General features: G+C 46.8%; 1 protein-coding gene across 1 annotated transcript in view; it reads left to right on the forward strand.

The window, feature by feature from the left end:
• The window catches only part of PDE9A (phosphodiesterase 9A), a 47,922-nt gene continuing 33,506 nt past the window's right edge, over positions 1-14,416 (forward strand). The window contains exons 1-2 of the mRNA XM_057382687.1: positions 1-436; positions 13,619-13,689. Of these exons, the coding sequence (XP_057238670.1) occupies positions 368-436; positions 13,619-13,689 (140 nt within the window). The 5' untranslated portion in view covers positions 1-367. The remainder of the gene's footprint in view (positions 437-13,618; positions 13,690-14,416) is intronic.

A 14,416-nucleotide genomic window follows, 5' to 3' on the forward strand; every position in this document is an offset into this window, starting at 1 on the left:
TCAGTCCCAGGGTCAGAGCCCGAACGCGGATGCCCAGCAGCTCTCAGCCTTACAGCCAAGAGGGGTTGTTGCTATGGGAATGGAGAGGGGGCTTGCAGGCAGCATCTGGCGCCTGTGTCTTTCCCTGTCCGAAGCAGCTGGATTTGGAGGGAAGCAAAACTAAAAGGAGGTGGCAGAGAGAGACAGAGACACAGCAAAATGCATGCATGTTAGAGGAGGGACCTTCCCAGAATGAGAGTACAGTGGGATACAGAAGAGCGGGGACACCAAACTGTCAGGCAGCGGTGGCTCGGCTGGGTAGRATAAACCTGATTTTTCTGCTGTTTGACACTGGAAACAAGTCCGGTGAGAGCCCAGCTGTAGCAAGATGGGATCTGCCTCCTCGACTTACCGGCCCAAATGTATTTATTTGGATATTGATGGAAGAATTCAAAAGGTACTTTTGCTGTTTTTCACCAAGTGGCGTCTCCGGACGCGGCGGCGGCTGCGGGCGGTGTTTGCTGCACGAGCGATCCCCGTACCGCGAGTCAGACGCGTGTRCATCCAGCGGGCTCCAAATCCCTTTGTGAGGGGAAAGGGGGGGATGCTGAGTGCCTTCTGCTTTGTACACGGATGTTTATTTAAAGGGGAAGGGGAGGCTGGCAGAGGGGAGGGCTGGGCGCTGCCAACACTAACTCGCTGCCAGCTCTCCCTGCCGGCGTGGGGATCCTCGGTTTCGCAGCCGTGTTGGCTTCCCCTCCCGGAGCAGCGTCGCGCCGTGTTTACAAAGTTTCGCCTGTGGCCAGGTTTTCCCCCCAGGCAGTGGGAGCAGGGAAAGCACGGCATGCCGAGCTCCTCGGAGACTGCCTGCCGGAGGGTTCTGGCSGTGGCCATCACCCCACGGCCGGGCTGAAGGTCAGGCAGGTGCCCGGGCTCTTTGTGCGATGCCGCTGCACCGCCGGGGGCTGCGGGGTCCCCGCCGCCTCTGCCAAAGTTGCTCGTAAATGCCGGTAATTAAAAACTTTCGCTGCCATTCGCCTGCCGTGTTTGATTAAGCACGGTTCACAGCGCAGGGAGAACTGCGGGAGAAATGTGTCCTGGCTAAAAGGGAGAGCTCGAACGCTGTCGAGCCGACAGCCTGCTGCTTTTAAACACAAACAATGCCGACGCGTTTCTGAAAGTCTTTCCCCCCCTCCCCTTCTCTTTGTCAGCAGTTCTTTGGCCGCAAACCAAGTGCCTTTTCTATAACAGGGAGCTGCTGCGAGGCTCCGGAGCAAGCAAACTCTGATTTGCAAAATTCAAATCTCTCTCGTCTTGCTGCTCTAAATTTTCAATTCACCCAGACTCGCATTTTGTTTCTTCTTAAGAAAGAAACAGCAAAGATATTATATGTTATTACCCTGTCCCTTCCCTCCCCTCTGCTGTATGAGTGACCGCAGCAGCGAGGTAAACGCAGAGCTGATACTCACAGTCCCATCCCACCACACACGCCTCCAGTCCCCTCCACCACCGCCCTGGAGACCACGGCGACCGCTAAAAGTCGTGTCCTCGGGAACAAGACCTTGGAGAATCCAGATCTGTGCCGGATTCCCCAGAGAATGCTGCTCYTCTTTTTCCATCTTAGACGTAGCTTATGATGGTGATGGTCCCTCTGCTGCCGTGAGATTGTCCCTGCCGGCTCTGCTGAGCTGAAAGCACTGATTCTCTTTTGCTAGGGTTTAATAAATTGGTTGCCTGGTGGCTCCCCGAAGCACAGATTGTGTGGAGCTCCCTGGTACTTGGAGAGTTCAGTACAAAAATGTACTGGCATTTTGAAACGGTGGTGATTGTTTCCATAGATGTCGTTAATGCAGTGTCTGTCATCTATGCTAGATTTAAAAAAACAAACAACCCAGCATTTCTCCAACCAGCCTCTGGAGTGTACTTTTAACACTAAAAGCACGGGAGAGGCACAGTCACATGAGCAAGCAAATGCAAACTCAGGCAGTATTAAGGGGGTTTAAGCTCGATAAACATTATCTCTTTCTTTTGTCAGATGTAAAATTCTGCCTGTGTAATGTTTGGAAGGATTCCTGAAGTTAAAATGCCGTGTAAATGGGGTTCACCCAGCGGTAAGCAGGGCATATCTCAGATTCTCCTGCCTTCTCAGTAACAACATCATTAGAAAGAGCAGAAAGGGGGAAAAAAGGAAAAACCAGGAGCCCTTAATCTTCAAAGGAATGCAGCATTGGAGGCTTCWAAAGGGAACTCATTAAATCAATGCTAAGCTTCTTGTCAAGTAGTAACGAGGTACAAGCTTCATTATAAAGCACTTGTTGAGTTTGAAAGGGCTCAGCTCCAACTCAAACTGGCCCTGCTGGGCATCGTGCAATAGAACTGGGCATCCTACCACAGCACCAGTTGTGGTGGCAACTATTCAGAAATAATTTCTGTGTTTCCATGGTCTCATCCTGAATTTCTACCGGTGCATCCACAGGGTGTGCTATTGACTTTGGAAGAAGATTTTTCACATCAGCACCAGAGTAAAGGAAGGGACAAATCCAGCCCAGGGAGCTGCACACTGCCTCCCCAAGGACCCTGTGCCCTGCAGATGAGCACTGGAAAGTGCTCTACAGCAGGAGAGTGGAATYAAACTTAATAGGTTTGTGTGTTGGCAGGTCCAGAGGGGCACAGCAGGGAGGGCAGAGGGACGTGGCAGTTACGAAAGAAGAGTTGTTTGGTTGACTCTAAATTGGGAGGAGCTGTTGACTTCCTTGAGGGCAGAGAGGCCCTTCGAAAAAACTTGACGAATTTGAGCGTCGGGCAATCACCAATCATGTGAAGTCCAACAAGGGAAAATTAAGGATTCTGCACCTGGGATGGGGCAAACCCAGTTGTGTGTGTAAACTGGGGATTGAGATGCTGGAAAGCAGCACCCAGGAAACGGACCCGGGGGTCCTGGYTGATACAAAGTTGAATATGAACCAGCAGTGCCCTGACAGCCAGGAGAGGCATCCCTGTCCTGGGGGGCATCAGGCACAGCATCGTCAGCCGRGCAATGGAGGGGATTGTCCCGCTCTGCTCTGYGCTGGGGTGGCCTCAYCTSRAGTGCTGGGGGCAGCTTTGGGAACCACAATGTAAGAAAKWCATTGAACTATCAGAGGGTGTCCAAAGGAGGCCAACARAGATGGCAAAGGGTCTGGAAGGGAAGCCAGGTGAGGAGCAGCTGAGGGCACTTGGTCTGTTCAGCCTGGAGAGGAGGCAGCTGRGGTAAACTGATGTTCCAGAGGCGTGGCCAGGCACAAAACAGTCTGCACTGCAGGGATGGGCTCTCCTGCAGTGGACAGAGCTGGCTGAACACCTCTCCATGTTGGGGCAGTACAGGCTGCACACTGGGAGGGACTTGTGATGGCCCACCCCAGCCCAGCAGACTCTACCCATGGGATCCCTGAGCTGGCAGAGGGATAGTCATGCAGGRGCTGTGGGGTGGGAAAATCAGAGGCTTTGTGGTATTACAGCCACACTCCAAACTGGGGCTCCACACAAACCAGTTTCAAAGAGGTCACTTGCTCTCAAAGCGGACTGAAGAACAAAATTACAGTGTAATGCACTTCCTATCCASTACCTCTGTGAAGGGATGCACACCTGGGGGAAAGAAGTGCTGCCTGGTTTATTTATTTCTAAAGGATCTTCTCAGCCAGCAGCTCATTACCTGCTTGCCTGGACACACACCTCCCTCTGCCCTTCTCATGAATGCCTGGGGAAGCACATCCATATCCCAGCCCTGCCACAGCCTGCTCTGCTGCCAGGCACAGGAGAAGGTGCTGTGACAAGGGGAAGCAGCAGCTGTGCTTCAYCTAGGATAAGGTGATCTCGACAAASCACCWTAKACTGGGATTTCTCCKGGTCCCTGGARCGCCACTAGATGGGGTCAAGCACTCAAACCCCCAACATCAGTAGAGTGGTGCCAAACTTAAGCCAGACCTGGAGTCTAATTTTCCTTCAYACTGTTATTAACCCTTTGGCTGTGTTTTGAAGAAAAAATCCTACTGAGTCTGTTTCAAATTAAAAAATCCACCAGCAAGAAAATGTTCCCCATCTCATGCCCAATCTTTTTTTCCATGGAGAAACTACAGGGAACATTTTCTTTTGACCTTTGAGATTTAAATGGTAGCAGAGCGGAACCAGCCAGTGGCCTTATTCCCAGCTGGGTGGATGGCTCTCCTTTTTTAAATGTCACAGGGTAGTGGCTTTGCTTACAGAGTTTTAAGGAGYTCCTCTGAGAAAAATGCTCATTTCAAGAGGATTTCTGTTTCTGGTGTCTTAATCAAAATCGTATTTGTAACAAGTATGGAAAACCAGAGTGCTACAGAGCCTGAAGGAACTGGAAAGGAAGAGGACTGTTGTCTTTGTCACGGATTCTATGAAATCACTTGGTGATATTTTCTTCCTCTTCAGAAAGCAAGTAAAGAATTTTGGAGTCATTTTGCTGGTTAACTGAGTCATGTTGAACAGAAAAATTACCTTCTTTTATTTTTTTTCTCAAAGAAACTCATAGAGTTCAAGCTTTCTGGGTATCTACTGACCTGTCCTGTGTTGCAGGACAGAGCCATCAACAGCCACTGCTCCTCTTGGCCTGAGGTCCCCAACGAACAGGACAAGGCTCAGACTGAGCTTTGGTGCCGTTGTTGCACCRGAACATCAGCATGCAGGAATCACTTCTGTCATATGAGCTTCTCTTTTTAATCAGAGCAGCAGCACCTGTGGTATAAATGCCCAGATTCTAGCAACAGATTTTTCCAAAGCTCACCAGGCTATTTTTAACCTGCCAAACTGGATTCAGATGAAAAACAAAAGACATCAGAAAAAATAATGGTGTGATGATCCCTTCAAAGTGATGAAATCGTTTTGCATCCTGATGACTCTCAGCACAGCAAGGCAAGCCCGTGGAACCCATCCCCTGTCTGTTTGCAATAAGGATTTAGGGGATGCCAAACACCAGCTGCCAAACACCAAAGGGATGCACAACAGGRCTGTTCATGGCCGTCAGGACATGGACACCTCTGGGGGATGCTCTGGGATAAATCCTGCTTTAGCACAGTGAGGTATAAGAATGKTTTTGTGGGAACAAGGCCATTTTCTTAGTGCTGGCAGATCTCTGTGGGTATGGACGGTACCAGCTGGCACAGCCTGAGCCCAGCCAKTGGCCTTGGCTAACTTTGGCTTTCTCACTTTAGCTGGCCCTGATGAACTCAAGGTGGTTGCTCATTGTTGTAAAGCAGCACCGAATGAGCAGCAGGTTCCTTGAACTCTGTCACATTGCAGCACATAAACATTTTAAGGAGAAAAACTGGCTTAAAACAATGCTTTAAAAAAACTGAAAGATAATGTCATACATGGGCCTCTCTCTTTCCTAACCCCCCTTTTGCTTCCTTTCCAGTGGGAGCTCCTCAGAGCATTTAGGTGACCAAACCATAATTCCAGCACAGCTCCAAAATTCCAGCACAGCTCCAAAATTCTTCCATACCCATCACCCAGAACAGCTTGTTTACTGCTGTTTATCTTGCTGAAGTCACACTCAGTCTATTATATTTATTACAGTTTATGTTCACACTAGTCCAGACACAGTGTAAGTTTAACACTCTCAGTCTAACACTTCTCTCATAGGTAACTCTGACGTTACCTACGGGTTCAGACCAGCCAAATATAGCAACTCATACTCCTCATAAACAACTTGTCTGACTCAATACAAACAATACAAAATCATGCTGTTTCTAGAACCTTCCTCATGAACTCGCTTCTACAAATGCAAGTCAGCTTTTTGCTGGTGTCTCTCCAAATCTACTTTTCCTTACTCCCTTAAAWAACACTTTCCTTCTAACAGTTTTGTATTACCGAGTCAGTTCCAATGTCAGAGTTTAACTGTGTGAGCAGTTATGAAACAAGCAGCTTCACTCACAACTAGTAAGAACATTTGATGCTAACCATCTCTATTATCCAGTTTACAAAACATTTCAAGCCAAATGCATTCATGTGCTGCAGGGTTAATTGCTCTTAGTACTCCATTAGCAGCAAATGTGTGCTCTTCTTATGTTAAGAAAAGCCAGAATATAGACATTTGTGTTATTTGTCAAAGGTTAAATTATTTCTACGAAATATTTTTATTTCTGCTGCAGAAGATAGGAAACTTCCAGCTTGGCCCCTCACAATCAGCCTTGCTGACTCTTGGTTGTGTTCTGCCRTTAATAATTAGGACTGACAGATGGAATATTTGCAATATGTCCCTTATTACAGTTGGTAGGTTGCACAAGTCTCTTGAATGTAACCTCCCTTCTTCTATGAGCCCAAATGACTCTAAAAATTGCTAAGATCCTTCTGTGCTCCTAGAGAAAGAGCCAACCCCTGCCATGYTGCCCCTGTCAGTGGACAATCTCCAGGACTGTCCTGGGCTGACATATCTACGGGTGTATCATAGACATTTTTCTTTCCTAAAAAGACGAAAATCTCTTTTCCCACAGCTCTCTTTTSAGGGACATTAAAGGGGTGGGAATTGTGACTTACCACATGCCACATGCCTCGGGATCCTGGAACGTCAGCTCTGTCTGGCGGTTCCTGTTTCTTAATTTAGGGTAATGTATATGATCAGGAAACTAACGGGATTCAYCCCAGTTAACCACACACATCCCAGAGTGAGCAATGATTGCTCCAGGAGAGTCATTCAGGTTCCCCTGTAGTCACTGGGGGAGCGGATGGCACCTCCAGGGGATGATTCATCCCATCCTAAAGTGGGTTTTGGAGACATGTGGGCTAATTTACCATTTGGATGTTGTCTTCCTTTTCTGCTGCCAACAGAGAGCACCTGGCAGAGACACACAAGAAATGCTGAGCCTGTGAATGGTTAAAGTTACATCAGACAAAACCCACACGTACATTTCATGTTGGAATGAACATTGCCAAGCCATGTGCCTCCCAAAGCTAAGTATGAATCAGCAGGACTACAGGTCTTTTGGGATAAAATATTCTGCCACACTTCTCATCTTCCAGCAGAGGCAGTGTTTGAGAGCTCAGGAGAGCTTTCATTTTTTCTCAGGCCCTCACCTGAGGGCTCTCGTGTTTTCTCTCCGACACGTGGACATGCACACATTCACTCGTTTTCTGTTCTTCTCTWAGAGAAGCTCCCACTGCATCAAACAGATGGCAAATCTGGCAGACTATTTTTAATGCTGCCTAACATTCGAGGCTCAGATAAATGAGTGGTTGTCTGAATATCAGCTGTTAATTAATGAGAGAAATAAAACAGGAGACATAGTTTGGGTATAGTTGGGCTGGTGCTATGCTTGTCTCTGAGTTCAAAGAATGAGAAAAGCTGGAATGTTTTTAAATATGGGATTTGAGGTAAGGCATCTGTTGGACATTGGGGACTATGACTGATAGATCATTTACTAATATTATTTGAAGAAGGCCTATTTGCTTACACATCTAGAATTATGGCTTCTTTCCAGTGATTCTTACAGAGGGATACGTAAAATTTCTGGATCCTTCTTCATTTTCTTATGGACAACAAAGGAGAGACAGGAAAATCACAATGAAAAATTTCACATCCACCTTCTGCCTTGATAGTTCAAAAATCCTCTGTGAAAGCTGCTCTTAGAGAAACAGCAACAATTTTCACAGTCCATGCAAGATGGAAACATAACTGAGTTTTACGAGAATCTTTTCTAGTATCCCCCAATCTCATTAGTGAAAGATTGAAATTTAGATTGTTTAAACTCTGCAATTTCTGCCAGGACTCTGAACATTGCTCACTGAGCTGAATGAAAGACATCACCAAGTGCTAAAGTATTGAAGACAGCAAGTTGAACCAGAAAAAAAAAGTAGAACTGAAAACTGAAAATACTAGCTTCAAAAATATTTTTGCATTATTTATTTAGGAATTTTACTACTRTTTTTAAAAATAATCAAACAGAAGTTAAATTCTTGGAAGAAAACCCAATTACGGACAGCAAATCAGAACAGGATAATGTTCTAGACAGGGTTTGCTGTTTACAGAGAGGATTAGCTGTTCTGAGGATCAAATATAGAACAGAAATTGGATTTGTAAGCTGTGTTTTTACCCATCCTATCTGAAAGCAAAATATAATGTGATTAGTTGTAAACTGGTTGGCTGCAGAGTCTGTGCASAGTGGTCCTTTACTAAAATCTCTATCACAGTCCTTAATCTGAACTCCTCTCCGGGTGGGAAAGSCAGCCCAGAGCACCAGGGCTCTTAATCCCTGCTCTTCCCAAGAGGGGTTTTTTAATCCTTGTCCTAGACCAGAGGTGGGTACTGTGAATTAAGAGGCAATGGCTCCTTATTTCAGGAGAAAAATGTTTTATAAAAGTGCAGAACTGTTTCCAGGAAAGAAATCAGTCCCACAAAAGTCAGAGCCAGGCTAGGAACCAGGCACTCCCATTGAGCCACACTGTCCTACTTTGCAGTCCCCTGCATGCCTCATCAAAATGTTATTTCCACTCCAGAAAGCCTCASTTATTATTCATCCTGCTTTTCCCCCATTTGCGTCACATTGCTTTCCAAGGCAGAAAGAACATTCCCCACTTAAATTGAATGGCTGCTTCTTGGTCTTGATGGAAACTCCTTGACACAAACAAGTTAWACATTCAGAGAAGGCTGCTTTTCCTGTCTTTTTTTTTTCCCCTACACGTGGTAGAATCATAGAATTGGCTTGGAAGGGACCCTTAATGGTCTAGTTCAACCTCCTGCAAATTTCTGTTTTCAAATAGATGAGATTCCTCAGAGACACATTCAACCTGGCCTTGAATGTTCCCAGGGATGGGCCATCCACCAACTCAGAGGTTTTGATAACAGGAAGGACAGAAATATGAAATCATGTTAACTCTCAGGGGAAAAAAACAAACCTGTTTGCAGATGCTGCATCACTTTTCAGGAATACAGCCTTTTCCTCCTGGCACTAATCCAAGGGAAATGYGGTTAACAGGGTTTATTTGTGGCTGATTTTCTTCATGGCAATTAGTCATCAATCTGCAAGCTGAAGCAGAGGCCTCTGTTTCCCTTTCCCACGTGATTTGTCACTGCTGTTACTGTTCAGACRTGGTTTCAGCTCTGCCTTTGCTTTCACAAATGACACTGGCAACTGAGTGTCCTGTGTTGGCCGGTCTTGCAGGAGAYTTTCATGCCACCAGGCAATATCTGAGTCTCTGTATCCTCTCTTTTTTCATCCCWGGAGGTTCATCCCTGGATTTTTTTGGGCTGACCTGCCTGACTATGCACTTTTTTGATGTGCATTATGAGGAAATCTGATTTTCATTATAGGAAACCCTACACATGCATGATCTTAGCCCGCTATCCCAGCTGTACAAACTCTGTGTTCTCCTGATTTTGGCCTCTGTTATGCAAGGTCTCAGTCCTGTTCGAAGCAGGGATATCTTCCAGCAGCAGGCATTAATGCAGGAAATGAAGAGCTGTGAGACACATCTCAGCAGGGRCTTGTCACCCACAGGGACCTAAACAATGTGACTGTGGGTAAGAGATGGCTGAGACAGAACTGAAGGGAGATTCAGTTTGTGGATAAGATCCCAAAAAGCACCAGAAACGTATGGGCATGGAGATCCGGGCTGGGCAGCAAAGGCTTTGGGACACCTGCCCAAGCAGGACTGGGTGAGATGTTCCCTCCTGCAACCAGTGCCAACAGGGCTGCCTGTCCTCAGAGCTGCTGCCCAACCTCTGCAGCTCACGGGAGAGCCCACGTGTCCCACATGGCTGAAGTGTGGCCAGGAGCCAAGTGTCCCCACATTGCCTTCCTGCTGCTCATGTCCCCCCAGTGATAATGCACTCCAGGCAAATAGGATTCCTATACTGTGCTGGAGCCATCAATAGTGCTCTGTGCTGTCCTCCCATCCCTCTGAAACACGTTCCAATCATATTCCATCAGCACAACTGGCATCGACCTTGCTGGGAGCACGAACCTGTGGACAATAACAGGAACAATTGCACGTTGCTGCAGAACATCTGAGGCTGGCTGCTGTGTTTCAGAGCAGAAGGGAGATGCTCAGAAAAGCTCAGCACGCTGCAATAGAAGAAAACTTTAATAGCATGTGCCTTCTGATTAAAAAAAAAAAGAAAAAAATCCAACCAGCTGAGGACAAGCATCCTGAGATGAGTATGAAACTGCAGTGGGTGATTCACAAATCCAGTTTTAGCAAACCTAAGTAAAAATGCCAAGTATGGAAAACTAAAAAGCGTGTATAGAGACAGCTCATGATTTAGTATCACAGCCTTTGTTTTGCTTCCCACTCTTTTCACTATTTCATGGAGTAAAAGGAACCATCAAAATTCATCCTCAATGYGTTGAAAGCACTTACTGCTTTCTATGAGTCAGGCCAACTTTCTTGCCTTTAATGTTTGTTAATGTTTTTTTATCTTTTCCTCTCTTGTCTGTCCTGGTCAATAATAATAGATTTCCAGAATAAGAAATACGTGAAATAGCACTCCTGGCACACCACAAGCCTTCTACCCTCTATTCAGCCACAATTAACATCATCTGCTCAGCTACTGCATGGAGCAGTTGTTGTACTCTCCAATATACTGTCAGTCAATTTTASCAGTCAGTCTGTCAGGATGCTGTGTTCTGCTGGGAGCAGGAYTTCAGTCCTCTCTGAACTCCATTGGCTATGTTTTATTGCTTTGATTGCCTGTGTGCTTTAATAACCAAGGTTCAATCACTGGACAAGAGACTTTTCAAACACACCCATTTCCCCAGCAGCAGCTACTGCCCACCTCAGCAATCAAGTACCTGCATGTTTTATGAAGATGCTGCCTGAAGTGATCATATCTGGGGCAGAGCACAGGGAAGGTGGATGTGAGTGTGCTTGTGGATCACGGCCACCTCTCCAAGTGACCACTCTCGTCCTCTTCTCGGCCACAAACCCCCTGATAYTCACTCAGAAGTGAGGGCTCCTCACCACCCATGCAAACTGACGGCGGGAGCTTTGCTGAAGTGTCGGTGCACCACCAGGCCCAACCAGCCCGGCCAGACCTTGCTGTGTTGTCCAGACTGTCCCAACCTCTGAGCAGACATCAGCAGCACAGCATCCCCTGGGATCTCACACGGTGTTGGGGTTAAGGAAAAGCCTATAGAATGAGCTCSCTCACCTGTGTTAGATCCCACCTACCCCTGCTCCCTTTTGCCACCAGCCCGCAATGTGGAAAGGATTGAGCCGCTCGTGTGGGCACAGCTGCCATGATTGACACGCGACAGCCCCATGCGTGGAGCTCTGATTGGCTAACGGGGCGCGTGGACACCGCCTGATCTGAGACGTGATTGGATGAGAAGGTGCGTGGGCGGCAGCACCGCATGAGCAGACAGCCAATCCGCGCTCAGCCCGCGAAAGTTTAGAATATAAAATGACACCTTTTTGAAAAATAAATAAATAAATAAATAAAGGATTTTCTTTGAACCAGCAAGAAGTGAGTCYGCGCTCTGTTCTCAAATTGTTACACCATGGCTTCCCCTTTTCCAGTGGCAGAGGTGTGGTTGGCCCTGTGCGAGGYCTCCCGGTGAGGGATTTCCCCTGGAGCCTGAAGGGCACCTTGGAGGAGGCACAGGAGACCCGTGTYACACCAACACTGCGACAATTTAGGAATGAAAGCACTTCAAAGTCAAGGCTGACAAAGCGAGGCTGCAGGCCTAATTACCTCCTGGCACCCACACCTTTCAGAGGAGTCTTTAATTAGATGGTGACAGTGCTATTTTTCCAGCGTGGTTCTCACCTCACCGAACACACAGAGCCTGCTCAGTCTGGGGAGGGTGGCTGCAGCCCCCCTGCCTCCTCCCTGCAGTCATCCTGGGTGACAAATTCCTTATTTCCTGGGTCACCAGCCTSGAGGCTGATCTGTGGACATGCACACCCCTCGTGCCTGTGATGGGTGACAGCAGAAACTGTGCCTGAGAATATGGGGTCCTGCAGGTGGTTGTGAGGGGTGGAAAATTGCATTTCCAGCAAGGAGAAGAGACTTTTGATCTTGATCTCCTTGTGCTTCAGATCTCATCTGTGACATACCACTTCCTTGCTGCTCTTGAGTTTTCTATTTGGTCTCCACAAATGCCTTTGAGCTGCTCCATCCTGAACCCGGCAGTTCTGTGGCCCTTTTTTGTGGGGTGTGAGAAGAGAGGGCTCCAGTGCTGGGCAGGGAACTGCCCCTCTCCACACCCCTGCTGCCCCACTGCAAACCCTGCAGCYATCCCATCAACACCAGCAGCCTCTGGACAAACCATCCCCTCTGCTTTTTGCTATTCCTGCCTTTGAGAAAGAGAGCCAGACCTGCCTGCAGTGAGGCACATCATTTCCATGGCAGGGGAAAAGCCTTCACCATGGTCACTCAAAGGCACAGAGTTATCCTGAGGAAAGGATCACAACAATGGCAGAAGCATTCAAACTCCTATATTCTCATGTCTACATTTTCCTTTTCCTCTGGCAACAGAGATMCCTGTCAATGGCTATTTTTTTCCCCAATATATCCACTAGGAACAAGACTTTTGATTTAGAGTACTGGAAAATTTGGTAGTTCAATGTGCCCCACAGAGGAGACATGSGTTTGGGCTGGAAGAAACCTTAGGGACCTCAGTCATGAGAAAATATCCTATAAACACTCATTTMTTGAAATGTGAGACTTCTTATTCAGAGTGCTGTTAAATTCTTGAGTGTTTTTTCCTCAGAGGCAGTGTTCTGTCTCAGAATCCAACAAGACACCAAATTAAGACTCATGGATTCTGTTCTGGCATGCCACTCACCCATGATAAAATACTGGGCAAGTAATTTAACACAAACAAGCGTCACATTGCAGAGTTGAAATATTGCACAGGGATGCAGTGAGACTGATGAAAAGTACTGTAATGGTATTATTAAAGTGCTTCCTAAACCCCAGCTGCAGAAGAGATTTCCAAATAGGGAGTGCCATCACCTACAAGTCCTGATGGACACAGGAGTCTTGGGAAAAACTGTGGCATGGGATTGTGTCCACGATGGGATCAGGGGAAGCTCCTACGTTCTGCTCAGTCTTCTCTGCATTGGGGGCTGCCTGGTGTGTGTGGGAGGGTGGGGAGATGAAGAGGTGTTTGGGGAGATGGGACAGTAAGAGTGGCAAATTTTGTAATCCCAGGTCTGGCCTCCCTACAGTCTGTAGGAATTTTGGCACAAGATGTGGGGGGAAGAACCCTCACCTCACTTTAGAGCTAGTGTATATTCCAAAAATCAGTGCCCTTTTAGACTACCCAAGGACTTCCCCAAATCTGAGCAATTTTCTTCCTAAATTTGGGTTCTTCCATCCCTAAATTTGCAGTTGCTATCATCCTGCATTATGAGAACCCCTGTGGTCTCAGCTCACACAYGTTATTGCTCCACTTTTGAACAGCACTTCGGTCTCCAGAGCTTGCTCTCTTTATCGACAAAGGCACAAGTATTAAACAGGAGCAGAGAAATATTCCAGCTTGCAAATCAAATCAGATTATTGAAATCACACAATGTGTCTTAAAATTAGCCCAGTGCACGCCTGAACAGGGTTTATATCTCACTGGGAACTAACCATCCTTTCTCTTTTTCTTCTTTTTTTACCCCCCCGCTCTGCTGCTATTCCCTTTGGAAGGTGATCTTTAGTAAATACTGCAACTCCAAAGATATTATGGACCTTTTYTGCATTGCAACAGGGCTACCGAGGTAGGTCTGTCATTTGTGACATTCATTTCACTTTTGTTTCTTTCCTTTGAGAACAATTTAAAGACAGGCCCCAAATGATTTATTTAGCTGCTATTCAGGCTTGTCTCTCATTCCAGTCTGCTGGAAAAAGAAACTGGGGCAATCCAGAACTGGAAAAGTGTGGAGGCAGGGAATTGAGCCACCTCAGTGTCGGCTGCACATGAGGAACWGAGTGGAACAGAGCAGAGCAGAGGAGAAATAATCTAAAATAAAAGCAAGTAAAGAACCCCAGCCCTAAGCACACACCTGCCACTTATATTTTAGTATTACGTTTTTTGCCCCTACTGAGTGAAATGTAGCCACATGTTTAAAATTTGGTTTTAGGGAAAAATTTGGGGCTGACAAGTAGTATTGCCACTAGGTAATAGGCTTTCTCTTTAGATGTTATAAAATCTAATCCCAGGTATRGGATAGTCAACCACAAAGCACACTGGCTGAACCATTTTAGAACATAAATAGCACCAAGTCCATTGCCCAGGCCACGTATTTCCTAATTCATGCTGTTTTGCCAAGTCCATGTATCCATCATGTTGTAATTTCCCATAAGATTTGTTTCTCTTACCATCAGCCTAAAAAGCAGCATCCAGCAGGAACCTCTGTGCTGAGAGGGGTCAGGGTCAGGGTCAGGTGTTGAGCTGTGCCAGGATGTGGTGGAGGGTGGCACGGTGTAACATCCATCCATCCATCC

This window comes from Malurus melanocephalus, unplaced genomic scaffold, assembly GCF_030028575.1.
Source record: "Malurus melanocephalus ecotype Western Australia unplaced genomic scaffold, MMel_1.1 scaffold_579, whole genome shotgun sequence".
Lineage (NCBI taxonomy): Eukaryota > Metazoa > Chordata > Aves > Passeriformes > Maluridae > Malurus > Malurus melanocephalus.